General features: G+C 49.5%; 1 protein-coding gene across 4 annotated transcripts; it reads right to left on the bottom strand.

Annotated features, from left to right (window-relative positions):
* Nucleotides 1-7702, bottom strand: STMN4 (stathmin 4). 4 transcript variants are annotated; one of them, XM_055580280.1, is made up of 6 exons: nt 7690-7702; nt 6245-6340; nt 5471-5551; nt 4756-4964; nt 3649-3840; nt 1-60 (listed from the first exon to the last, which is right to left on the bottom strand). In XM_055580280.1, the coding sequence occupies exons 1-6, from the start codon at nt 7700-7702 to the stop codon at nt 1-3; spliced, it is 651 nt and encodes a 216-aa protein (XP_055436255.1). The 4 variants fall into 4 exon arrangements, with proteins under 4 accessions (XP_055436255.1, XP_055436257.1, XP_055436256.1 ...); XM_055580282.1 differs by lacking the exon at nt 5471-5551 and having other exon boundaries at nt 4756-4961; XM_055580281.1 differs by lacking the exon at nt 5471-5551.
* Nucleotides 7703-13929: the final 6227 nt, after the last annotated feature.

Genomic DNA, 13929 nt, shown 5'->3' on the forward strand with positions numbered 1-13929 from the left:
TTACCTGGAGGCCTCTTCCTTCAGCTCCTTGTTTTTCCGCACCTCCTCCGCGTGCTTGTCCTGGGAGGGTAGGGAGAGAAAAGATCGGGTCACACCGACTACCCCAGGATAAAGGGAGACTGAGGGGCTGGAGGGCCGAAGCAAACAGTGTGGTCACCACTGGCCACCACAGGAAGAGACACGCAGGGTCTGCAAAGGCATCTTGAGAAGGGACCAGAGGAGGCAGGTGAGCCTGGCAGGAGACAGGTGAGGGAGCTTGCTGGTGCCTCTGGCCCCAGGATGCTTGTTACCTGGGAACAACTTCCCTGGGGGACCCACCTGGCAGGGACCATCAGCCTCTGCCATCCTCACCTGGCCATCTTAGGGCTGATTACACTGCTTGACCTAATGCCAGGAGTAGCTCAGGAGAACTCACCGCAGGTGGCCCCTACACACAGGCAACTGTACTGCCCTTGTGTTTCTGGTCCACCTCTTTAGTGAAGGTTGTCTTAAGCCCCTGGATGAAAGACAAGGGCTTGTAAAGCATAAATCAAATAAAGGATTTTGGAAAATGTCCAGTTCCACAAAGTGTGATAGAGAATCTTCTTTTGTTTCTTGAAAGTGACTGTTGGTCACTCAGTGGTGTCCAACTCTTTGTTTCCCTGCCAGGCTCCTCTGTCCATGAATTCTCAGGCAGGAATACTGGAGTAGGTTGCCATTCCCTTCTCCAGGGGACCTTCCCAACCCAAGGACTGAACCCTGGTCTCCTGCATTGCAGGCAGATTCTTTACTGTCTGAACCACCAGGGAAGCTCCCTTTGTTTCTGAGCATCATCAAACCAAACAATGGGCTCTGACTTCAAAGGCCCATCAGCTGTGTGACCTTGACCAACTCATTTCACTGATCAGGCTCACGGAGGGCCACAGACATCACTGTGGCTCAGTGGTAAAGAATCCACCTGCAATACAGGAGACCTGGTTTCAATCCCTGGGTTGGGAAGATCCCCTGGAGGAAGAAATGGCTACCAGTATTCTTGCCTGGAAAATTCCACAGACAGAGGAGCCTGGTAGGCTACTGTCTGTGGGGTCACAAAGAATCAGACGTGACTTAGCCACTAAACAACAAATGGAAAGTACGCTCTTTTACCTCTAGAATTCTGTAATTTTGGGGTTCACTTCTAGGGCTTTTCATGGTCTACTTTCCATCCCTGATCATGATGAAGACATCTGGGTCCTCCTTGTGGGCAGGGAGCATGCCTTTTCCTCTTTGTATTAGTATCTCCCAGTTCCTCATCTAGCACCATGCACATAATAGATGCTCAGTAAAGTGTGTCTCTGCCAGAGCCTTCTATCCATTCACATCCAGGTATGAATCAGCCTGGGGAAGACCCACTGAGGCAGCCTAAGATCCCAGGAGGTACCTTAGACTACAGATCTGTCCCTGGAGAGACCCTAAAACTTTCCATGGCCCTGAAGAAAGCATGGGGAATGGTACATCTAGGGCAGTGGTTCTCAACCTTGCCACATGTCAGCATAATCTTAGAAGCTTATTAAACTGAGGCCCTACATGGACACAGGGGAGGGTGCAGTGGAGGGCGGGATGAACTGGGAGAGTAGCACTGACATATGTGCACTACCATGTGTAAAACAGCTAGTGAGAAGCTGCTGTATGACACAGGGAGCTCAGCTCAGTGCCCTGTGATGACCCAGAGGAGTGAGATGGGGGGGCGGTGGGAGGAAGGCTCAAGAGGGACAGGTTGTATGTGTTCGTATAGCTGACTCATTTTGCTATACAGCAGAAATTAATACAACATTGTAAAGCAATTATACTCTGATAAAAAAAATTTAATATGAAAAAAAACCACTGAGGTCCTCAGGCACCATCCCTAGAGAGCCAGGATTGGTGGGTCTGGGGTTAGGGTCCAAGTACCTATAGTTTTCAACTTTACACCAGGTAAGTCTGGTGCTGACGCTTGGTGACTCATGCAAGTACTGATGCAGAGGCATTGCTATAGGTGCCTAGCAGAGCAGACACCACACACCTATCTCATCCTACCTCCTGTCTTCATCGGTGGGCAAAGGTGAAGAGGGGTCAGGAACCCAGAGGAGTGAGGCCACCCACACGTCTGCTCTAACATTGTGCTCATTTGAGGCTTATCTCACCCCCACAGCTCTTCCTCCAGACCTTGGACTTTCCCAGCCTCTCTAGCTCAGAACCTCTCTCTATTCCCTATATCCGCTCACTGGATGGATCCCTAGGTTCCTGGACTCCCTTTCCTTGACCTCCAAGTGGCTCCCTGTCTGACAAAAGGCTGGCAGGATGCTTGTGGTCTGGTCTTCCTGAAACAAGCATAGAAAAAGCCACGTAGACTCATAGTCAAAGAACTCAGTTCTGTTCCCAGCTCCATTGCTTAGTGGCTATGTGACGCTGGGCAAGGCATTGGACCTTCCTCTGACATGGATTCTTACTAGTAAAATAAGGATAATGCCCGTCCTGCTCATCACATTGTGAGGATAGGGGTATGATGAAATAAAAGTGTTTTGCAGTCTTTCAAATCACATATCATGGCTTTATCCTCAGTATTTGTCTCAGGTTTAGCCTGAGTGCCCAGGCCACATCCTGTCCCAGTCTCTGATTTCTTTTTCCTGCAAGAGTTTGTTCCTACCCATCTCTCAATAACTGAGGAAGCCTGAAATCAGACCCAGAACACTTCCCTCCCATCTGATACTTATGGAGGGCTCGTTGCCCCCCTAAAGATGGAGAAAGAGAGTGGATGGGGGTTGCCACATGCTGGCCAGCTGCAGGGCCTACACAACATCCAGATCCCCTGTGAAGAAACCAGATCTTTCTGGTAGTTGTGCCAAGGGCCTGAGACTCTAGGTGGATGGGCAGGAAGGAGCGGAGACCACGCTGCTCACCATGGGATGAGGCCACCGATCGGGTCCCGGGAGTCACCGCGCGGCAGGCGGCGCCTGGAAATAAAACACAGAGCTGGAGCTCTCCCAGGAGCCGCAGGAGAAACTGGGGCAGTCTTGGGACTCAGGAAACGAGGCCAGCGTGTTCTCAGCAGAATGGGCTGTGCTTCTGCTGACACGCGGCACCAACCCCAGTCTCTCACGTTTCTCATATTCGGGTGACAGCGTTAGGTTTATTGACAAAAGGCAAAATATTGGAGACACCGGTGACCCACTCAGCCCACATCAAGAGGTTTGGAGAGGATCGTGTTTCCTGCTCAGTGGGCAACTCAGCTGGTCATGCCCTTGGCCTCAAGCCAAGAGCTCAAGTCAGCATCTTTCATTAAATCAAATCAGGGCATTTAAGGATGAAGCCAGGAATGTACAAAAGCATTCGGCAGGCTTTCTCTGGAAGATAAGCGGTCTAATCTCCCTCAGACGATGAGAAATTTCAACTGTGTAGCTGGGCAATTCATCCCCCCAAGGAATTCATGGTTTTTGGTTCATTGGTTCATGGTTCTTGGCTCAGTTTATGGTTCTTGCCTGCCACCTCCCAAGTAATCCCTTGGAACTCTCTAAGGATCTAACCTAACAGAAATGTGGCCCCTCCTGCCTGAGGCTACTTGCTCCCTGAAATGATAGTCATGTCCATTGTACTTGCCGTGGAAGGAAGAGCAAGTCCTAGGAGTCTCCTCTCCAATCCGAGACCTCTTACCTTCTCTTGCAGCCGTTCCAACATGGCGGCAAGGTGGGCCTCCCGGTTCTCCTTATTGGATTCCATCTTCTGGGCCAGTTTTTCCTTTGCCATCTTGATGAAGTTGTTGTTTTCCTCGATGGCTTTTTGGATCACCTCACGCTCGTGTTCTCGCTTTTCTGCCAGGTGCTTCAGGAGCTCTGCTTCCTGGTACTATGGGAGCATGAAGTGAAAAGGAGGCCCTTTCGGGTGAGCAAGCCAGGGTGTGATTTTATCATCATAACTTAAGAGCTGCACACCCAGAGCGCACACCTCCCTGAGCCTGGGCCCCTGGCCTGTTGGCAGGAAGCAAGGATGCTTCTTGGGTTCTCCCACTGGGCTCTCAGTCCTCTTTTTCTCATTGCCATCATTCATCCATCTATCCATCCATTCGTTCATTCACAAAAAAGTGATCAGATTCAGTGTAGCAGGCACTTTTCTAGCAACTTGGGAAAGAAAAAAAAGTCTAGTAGACACAAATCATATATAAATAACTCTAACCCAGGCTAGCATGTGACGTATGCCTTGAGAGGCAGAAATGAAGTACTATAGGAATTCAAGGGTGATCATCATTTTCAGCTTCAAAGATGAAGGAAAGCTTACACAGAAACAGCATCAGAGTTGAACCATAAGAATCCATAGAAAGTAAGGAAGGCACACCAAGGGGTGAAAGTATCGGGTTGGCCAAAAAATTCTTTTGGGCTTGTTGTAAGCACTAACCAAAAACCCAAACAAGCTTTTTGACCAACCCAATATACCATACCATGACCTTCTTCCCCCTCTCCCAGTTAAGGACCCCTTTCCTTAATTGTCCAGCCTTTCCTTAAATCCTTAGTGTTGGCACAGGTCACTATAAGGTCACCTCTTGGAGGCATGTAATATAGCATCTTCTTCCCCTAAGCAAGCTCCTAAACACCTGGGGCTTTTACATCTTTGTTTCTCTCCATAGTGTCTCATTCCCTTCCTGGTATCTGGAGGTGCTGCCTTCATATCTACAGGTTGGTGGTGACCCGACTCCAGCTCAGAACCTGTCTTCTTCAACTTCCTCCCCATCACGCCCTGCCGGGGAAGAAAAGGAGAGCCACTTACCTTCCTCCGCTCCTCAGCTGCTTCCAGTTTCTTCTGGATTTCTTCCAGTGATGGGTCTCGCCGTCTGGGGAGGGAGGCATTGAACTCAGGCACCCCATCAAAGGAGGGTGGCTTCAGGATGACTTCAAAGGACTGACCAGAGGTGCATTTATTCAGCTCGATGACTTCCATGTCAGAAATGACACACCAGTTCAGGTCCACTGTGTCTGCTGCAGAGAACAGAAAAGGGGCTGCTCACCCCTCCTTGAAGACCATATGGACCCCCCTATAGCATGCACACATATGAGGGAGGGCCAGGGTCCCCAAGGCTGACCAAAGGCCAGGGTTCTGGGTCTGTCCTGAACATAGCACCCAAGCTTGCTGGGCTCTGATGCGGCTGGAGTGGGCAGCCACTGGAGAGTCTCTGGCTCTAAGAGCAGGAGCCCCAGGACAGGGGATTTCTAATCATGGCTGTAGCAACTGCCTTTGTTTTGCTTCTGCCACAAGGGTCCCCCTTTAGCTGGGCTCTTGCTCAAACTGGCTTGCCTGGGAAATTCCATGGACAGAGGAGCCTGATGGACTACAGCTGTGGGGTCTCAAAGAGTTGAACACAACTAACACTTTCACTTTCAAATTGGTGCACGTGGAGGCATTCACCACCCACCGCCCGTCCACTCCTCACCCCACTACAGATCTGACGCTCGGCCTGCAGACCTCTCCCCCCGCCCCCTCCTACCCTGCTCTCTTCTTTCTCTCCAGTCAGCACTGTCTCTCCGCTGGCTCTCATCTTTTCTCCTACACTGTCTCCCACACCAGCCTAAACAGAAAAAACAATCTCAGGTGACCTGAGCATTCCCATCTCTCATTTCCAGACCAAACCCGTACCTTCCTTTTAAGCCCCAGGAAATTAAGAGGTGACCTGGCTTCCCCAACCACCAACCCCCCTCAATCAGGACATGGCCAATCAATGTTCCTTGTCTGTATCCTGGGACCTGTCACAGGGCTCGGGCAACACGGCCATCCCAGAAATTCCTTGGGTGGCCAAAGCACAGAAGTCCCTTCCCACCTCTGGACTCGCTCAGAGCATTCTTGACCCTTCACTAAAGAGACAATGAGCCAGGGTATCTGGTGATTGACACGTGACTGTCCCTCTTCTAGGCTAGGTGTCCCTGAGGGCAGACTCTCTGTCTACTTGGCCTCTGCATCTTCCACCACATTTGTTTGTCACACAAGTGAACAAAAGCCGAGATCAAGGGGGCACTCTGAGAGGGTCTGACTTAGACCCTCAGCTGCTATCTGGTCTCCCAGGTCGCAGCCCCACTCCCACCATCGCGTTGCACGTAGACCCCCCCCCCCCCCCCAGAATCAGCTGCGGTGACTTTACTGGCTCTAGGAAAGAAAATGTGATGTAGGGCGGAATCTCGGGAAACAAGGGTGGGTATACTGGGCTCCTGGAGACAAGCTACAGGAAGCCTCGGTCCTTAGTCCCCCAGCGGTGGCCTTCACGTACCTTCATATTTATAGGATGACTTATTCAGGGGGTCGGCCAGGAAGCAGGAGCAGAACAAGGACACCAGCGGGAGCTCCTTCATCTTCTCCTTGTAGGCTGTGGAAACACGGACAGGTGAAGAGGGTGACCCCCTTCCTAAACTCAGAAACCAGACCCCGGGGGTCACCAGGCTCCACAGAGGCACCCAAACCACCCAGACCCTTGCACGGTGACGCAGCCCTTTCTGCCCTGAGCAGCTCTCTTTAGAACCCCTGTGTATGATTTGGACCCACTTCTGCCCACCTATGAGAACCTGAGCCTGCCAGAGCTCCCAGAGGACCCTATCCTCTCTCCAGTGCATCATCTCCCTTTGTGATACTGAACGCAAAAAATGCCCTCAGGTATGGACCCCAATGGCTTCCCAGGTCTCAGTGATAAAGAATGCAGGAGACTTGCAGAAGATGCAGGTTTGATCCCTGGGTCAGGTAAAATCCCCTGAAGAAGAAAATGACAACCAGCTTCAGTATTCTTGCCTGGGAAATCCCATGGACAGAGGAGCCTGGCGGGCTACAGTCCATGGGGGTCGTAAAGAGTCAGACACGACTGAGCGACTAAACAGCAACAACATGGGCCCCAAGCACCAGTGGCCTCACCCCAGCATGCACCCTGGACCTCTCTCTATTTCCCCCCATGTGCCCAGAATATTCCATTCCTTTCACTCTAGGATAGAGGCAACACACACTCCATTCTCAAGGTACTTGGCAGTACTTCTGTGAGGGCAAAGAAGGCCACCACCATTCCTGTGATCCTGTCCTTCCCTGGGTGACAAGGTTAGACTGTGAGCCTTCCCTGATGATCCCAATGCAGTGGTCAAAGCCAAAAGGGCTGGTGTCCCTCCGTGAAGGCCGGAAACATACCCCCACCCCTATCTGGTCACTCTGTGTCTGGAGAGGGTTTGGATACCAGGAGGTCACGTTTAGAGCTAATTTTTTTTTTCCACATCACTGGGCTTAGAGGATCTTAGTTCCCCAACAAGGGCTCAAATCCGGGCCCTCAGAAGTGGAAGCATGGAGTCCTAACCACTGGACCACCAGGGAAGTCCCTAGAGCTGATATGTTGAGTCCAGTCCAACCCAACTCCTCCAGGCCCTGGTGTGTGCTTCTGTCAGTCCCTTCCCCACCCCCACTGCTGCAACTCACCCCTCATTTCCTTTTACAAATTGAAAGCAGGATTAACTGCAAAAATATTACATAGCCATTGTAGAAAACAAAAAACACACTCACATGAGTAAAAGGAAGAAAAGCTCAGCTATGATCCCACCCACCACCTAGAGATAATCTCTTTAACCCTTAGGTGCATTTCCTGTCAGCCTTTTATCTTCTCTGTGCACATGTAAGTATAAACACATGTGTACAGAAATACCCTGTGTTGTGGTGCCCATAACATAAGTGGGTTTTTGTACTTACCAGCAAGGGTCATGTTTTCCGGAATATGAGAGTTGAGTCCTAGTGAAAGTCAAGGTAAGTCTGCTGCCAGCTCAGGACACTGTCACAAATCCAAAAAATAAAAGCATTTTAGCTGACAGGTTATTCGCATGAGGAAGGTCTTTATACAACCAGGGAGGAAATTTCAAGATCATCTGTCACCCACCTCCAGGCTGAATTTCCCTTCCCCAAACACCAAGCCACCTCTTCCACATCACCCCAGTCAAGTTCAGTTTCCAAGCACAATAAGAGTTTCATCATTGACTTCCCAATCTCAGGACCCCTCGAGCCTCAAACACGGGTTTCCCCAAACTGAATGTATCAGTAGATGTTCATCTGTTTCCTTGTGCAGCTCAGTGGCCTGGTCCAAGGCAAAGGTTGAGGTGAGAGACCAACCCTAAGTCAGAATCACCTGGGACATATTCACAAAATAACTCTGTGCCCTGAATTTCTCTTACACTCACCCTGGACCTTCCTGACCAGACCATCTGACATTGGACACAGGATGTCAAAATACCTCTTCAGTGTGGTACATGTATACAGTGGAATATCAGCTGTAAAAAGGAATGAAACTGGGTCATTTGTAAAGACATTGATGGACCTAGAGTCTGTCATACAGAGTAAAGTAAGTCAGAAAGAGAAAAACAAATATCATGTATTAAAGGCTGTATGTGGAATATAGAAAGATGGTACAGATGAACCTAATGAAGGGCAGAAATACAGATGCAGATGGAGGGAAAAGACATGTGATGTAGGGAATGGACATTTGGACACAGGTGGGGAGAGGTGGGGTGGGATGAACTGGGAGATTAGAATTGACATATATACACTAACCATGTGTAAAACAGACAGATAGTGGGAACCTACTGTATAATGCAGGGAGCTCAGCCTGGTGCTCTGTGATGACCTAGAGGGGTGGGATGGGCGTGGGCATGGGAGGGGGGAGGTCCAATAGGTAGGGGATATATGTATACATATAGTTGATTCACTTTGTTGCACACCAGAAATCAACACAACATTGTAAAGCAAATATACTCCGGTTTTTAAAAAAGAATATTTAGAATATAGTTATTCTACGATGTCATAATAAAATGAAATAAATTTCTTTTAGAAAACCTAAAGAAAAATCCAACAAAATACCTCTTTAGTTGCCCTCTCACTCTCTTTTGCTCATCTCCAGAACCACTGTCCTAAACACTGCTTGATCCCCTTTAAGACAATCCTGACTATGAAAAGAGACAAATATTGAATATTAATGTGATCATCATGTGATTCATGCAGAGATGGAAATCAGCATTGGGGATTACTGCAGGACTACAGAGATGGGGCTTTAGACTCTGCATGAGGTCTGGGGAGCCAGAAAGGACCCCTGGTGTTAGCAGTACTAGTACTGAGTCTTAAATGATGAGTCAAAATTAAGCAGGATGTTCTTCTGGGGGAACAGCACATGCCAGAGTCAGGGTGAGGGAGACTTCCCTGCTGGCCCAGTGGTTAAGACTTCTGCAATCCCAGTGCAGAGGGCCGGGGTTCTATCTCTGGTTAGGGAATTAGATCCCACATGATGCAACTGAAGATCCTGCATGCCGCAGCTGGTATCCAGCATAGCCAAAAAATTGAATACATTTTTTTTTTAATAAAAGAGAGAGTCAGGGTGAGAAAGCTATAGGGGTCCCAAGCTGATTGATGCTGGACCAGAAAGTGTGAAGGAGGAGGTGAAACAAGAGAGGCAAGAAGGAAACAGACTGGAGCGTGTCTGGAGGACAGATGGGAGGCACTAGGATCTACTGCAACCCTCTATCTGACGGAGTGAGGAACAACCAGCAGTGAGCCACCACCATGGGCACCACTGGATCCTTGGTCGCTGTGATGGTTCATCCTTGTGTCAGCTTGACTGGGCTAACAGAGAGGGTGAGATGGCTGGTAAACAACATCCTTGGGTGTGTCTGTGAGGGTGTCTCTGGAAGAGGTGAGCGTTTGAGTCAAGAGACTGAGCAAAGAAGGTGGCCCTCCCCAGTTTGAGTGGGCATCCCCCAATTCGTTGAGGGCCAGAGTAGAACACAATGGTGGAGAAAGGGAGGATTTTCTTTACTTGAGCTAGGACATCCATCTTCTCCTGCCCTCAGGCATAGGAGCTTCTGGTTCTTTGGCCTTTAGACTTGGACTAGGACTACTCAGGGTTTCCCCTATGGCACTAGTGGTAAAGAACCCACCTGCCAATGCGGGAGACATAAGAGATGTGGGTTTGATCCCTGGGTCGGGGATCCCTGGAGGAGGGCACAGCAATCCACTCCAGTATTCTTGCCTGGAGAATCCCATGGACAGAGTAGCCTGGTGGGCTATAGTCCATGGGGTCGCAAAGAGTCAGAAATGACTGAAGCGACTAAGCACTCACCCACACAGGATTATACCACCGGATTATAAGGATTATACCACCGGCCTTCCCAGGCCTCCAATTTACAGACAGCTGATAGCGAGACCTTTCAGCCTCCATAACTGCATGAGTTGTAGCCTACCGGTCTGTCTCTCTGGAGAACCCTGACAAACCCAGTCATCCTCAGTGGTCACTGTGCCAGCAGGAGGTAACATGAGCTCACTGCCTACCACCCCAGGAGGGAAAGGGACTCTGAAACCAACTTAGAACCCCTTTCCTTGCTTACTGGGGTGTTTTCCTTCTGCGATCAGAAGCAGTACTGACTGGAGATGGGCAGGGGAGTGGATGGGAACAAGAGGCTCCACCCAGGCTTTAAAGCTGGACCAGCGTGGGGTCAGACACAGGCTTCATCTCTCTTGTAGCAGTCACTAGTCATGTCACACGTCTAACCTTGTTCTCCCCATCTTAATTCTGCACAGAGTTGTCCAAATGAAATGAGAAAAGCATCCAGCAAAAGGGAGCATTTCATAAATATTAGTTTCCCTTCCTCAGCCTTTTACATCAAGCTCACTAGCAGGTATCACACACCTACAGGTAAGGACTGTCATCCCCATCTGCACATGAGGAAATGGAGGCTCAGAGGGTTTGTGTGACTTGCTCAGGGTCGCTCAGCTAAAAAGCGAAAGTGCAGAGATTTGAAACCAGGTCAACAGACTTGAAGGGCTCTGTTCCCCTCAGGGCCTCTGTGTTCTCCTTGTGCTTTGGAGCCAGAGGTCCCTGCCAGGGCCCCTCCTGATGCAACACAATGGGCCTCTGTCCTCGGAGTCAAGTTGATCCTGGCAGCACCAGTGAGTCCCTGAGCAGAGATGCGGGCAGAGTGCCCGGAAACGACCCCCCTGGTCATGAGCTCCGTTCCACACCATCTCCCACTCATGACCAGGCTGCTTGATGGGGAGACTGGCAGATGGAGTGAGACCTTGCCAGGAGAGGGCACAGGCTCAGACCTCAACCTGGGTAATGGATCAGAAGTGAGAGTGGTCCACTGGTTAAGACTCTGAGCTTCCACTGCAGGGGGCAGGACAGGCAGGTTCCATCCATGGTTAAGATCCTGCATGCCAGAGGGCGAGGCCAAAACAAAAAATTCAATAAAAAAATAAATAAATACTTGTTTTTAAAAGTGGGGGTCCAAATAGGAAAGAGGAGGCAGAGTAAGTGCAACACCCTGAGGAAGGAGACCAAGCTGGGCTTTTTTTGTGACCGTGGCTACCTAGAGTCAGGGACCATGTCCCTTGGCTTGAGCTGAAAATGATAATTAAGACCCTACACTCGTGGAGCATGTGACTAATTACAGTCCTGGTTGCCTACATTATCCCAGTCGATCTTTGCAGGAGGCTGGCTGGGCTGATAAGACAGGCATTGTCAGCTTCGCTTTTAGGTGAAGAACTTGGGGCTCAGAGATGTTAAGATTCTTAGCTAAGGATACACAGCTAGTTGGTGTACAGCTGGTTCAAATCTTCTGACTTATAAGCTCATCTCTTATAGCCAGTGGAAGGGCTGAATGCTAACTACTGTTTCCTCCATGGTCCTGGGGACTCAAGGAAAGGCGGTCTAACTTCAGGATATGATTTAATGAAGACTATGTACTAGGCGCTCTCTATACATCAATGAAAGATACTATGTGAGAGGTTTTAATTGCAGGAGGAATCAAGTACAGGTCAGATAGGCAGAGAAAGAAGACAGGGCAGGGAAGAGGAGACCTCCTAGAGATGGGCAGAGGGAACTTCCCCAGTAGTCCAGTGGTTAAGATTCTGTGCTTTCAATGCAGGGGGCAAGGGTTCATTTGATCCCTGGTAGGGGAACTAAGATCCCACAGGCCATGCAGTGTGAATAAACAAAAGAAATTTTTTAAAAAGATGAGCAGAGGTATTCATGCCCATGAGATTTGCAGTTGCGAGCTCTCAGTTTCACAGGGTTGAAATCTGCATCATTAACCATGTGTATTTATAGAGCATCTACTATGTGACAAGTGCTTTCACTTTAATTTTCATCATAACCTTGTGATGTAGAACTTACTACCCCTGTCTTAAAGAGGTCTGAATTGCAGCTCAGAGAGGCTAAATGGCATTACCAAGGTCACTCAGTGTAGTGCGTTGAGTGGTGTCCTCGAACCTAACCTGTCCACATCCTAACCCTTGCAGTTTGGGGATGTGACTTCTTTGCACATTTAAGTAAGTTGGATCTCAAGATGAGATCATTCTGTCTGTCCAGGTGGTACAAGTGCCCTTATAAGAAACATGCAGGGGAGAGATGCACAGAGAGAAGACCTTGGAAAGGTGGAGACAGGCTGGAGTGATGCTGCCACAAGCCAAGCAAGGCCTGGAGCACTGGAAACTGGAAGAGGCAGGGGGAACCCTCCTCCAAGTCTCTGGGCGGGGTAAGACCCTGTTGACATCTTTATTTCTGAACTTCTGGACACCAGAACTGCACGAAGATGAATTTTTGTTGTGTTCAGCCACTAAGTTTGTGATCATTTCTTACAGTAGCCCAAGCAATCTAATATACTTGATAAGCAACAGAGCCAGGATTCATTCAAACCCATGATTCACTCGTTCATTGTATCTCAGCTACCAGTATTTTTACATGGTCTTATTTGGTTCTCAGGATAATCTCTGGGACTTCCCTGGTGATCCAGTGGTTAAGACTCTGGGTTCCCAACGGAGGCATCATGGGTTTGATCTCTGCTCGGGGAACTAAGATCCCAAATGTCCTGGAGCTCAACCAAAAAAAAAAAAAAAAGATGATCTGTGTATGTGTACCTGAGGTATATGGTACCCTTATAAATCCTCATGCCAATAGTCACATCACTTCTATGGCACTTAAGACTCAAAAGAATGTTCTAAGAAAGGATATAACGGGGGGGGGGGGAGGTGCAGGGAGGGGAGGTGGGAGGGAAGATTCTTCTGCAAGGGCCCAACAATGCAAAGTGGTCCTGAGTCCCTGGGTAGTGGTGGCCACAGCAGGGAGCCTGACTGCATCCCTAATTAACCTGTGGCATCAATGTGGGTGGTGGGCCAGTCCCACCCCCTCCTCAGCACTCAGCCTTGCTGTCTGAGGAGTCCAAGTTTCCTGTGGGTGACACCCAGATTGGACACTCACAGCTAGAAAGATCTAGTTATGCTAACCCCTGACCTTCAGGCCCTTCGAAGCAGCTCTCAGTCCTCTGTTCTCCCATCTTGAACACCAACAGCCCAGGCCGTTCTCCTGGGTGCATCCCATGAACCCAAGGGCCCACAGACCAGCATTAGTTTAGAGATCTGGGCCCTGCAAGCTTGTCTCAGTGCTGTGGAATCTGTCAAATGGCTTGACAGTGTGGGTTGGGTTGTCAAGTCACAGCACAATACCTGCAATGGAGTGGGGCCAGCAGGCCTATCCAGGGACTACCAGAGAGGGGCAATAAGGGGTTTTATTGCCAAGGTCAGGGAGGACAGAATGCTAGGAATTTAGGGAGGCAGGTGAAGTTTAAAAGACCATAGAGGCCAGAGTAGGGGGTAAAGCTAAGAAGTCAGGCCCATCAGTGGGAGATTCTATCCAAGACACCAGATATCAGAACATCATCTGGCAAAAACCCTTGCTGAGGCACAGCTCTGGCCCTCCCAGAGTGTCCTTGCATGTTTTCTATTAAGGCAGAGGCCAATTCCAGGCCTTGGGTTGCCCCTAACCTTCCTTGGTTGCCCCTTAGGAAGACCAGGAAACTGACCATATTTACCAATAGAAGCTCAAAGGGGCCCGCAACAGAATGGGAACATGTCTCAATCACTCAGCCGATAACCACAGAACCAGAGCCAGAGTTC

The sequence above is a fragment of the Bubalus kerabau genome, chromosome 4, assembly GCF_029407905.1.
Source record: "Bubalus kerabau isolate K-KA32 ecotype Philippines breed swamp buffalo chromosome 4, PCC_UOA_SB_1v2, whole genome shotgun sequence".
NCBI lineage: Eukaryota > Metazoa > Chordata > Mammalia > Artiodactyla > Bovidae > Bubalus > Bubalus kerabau.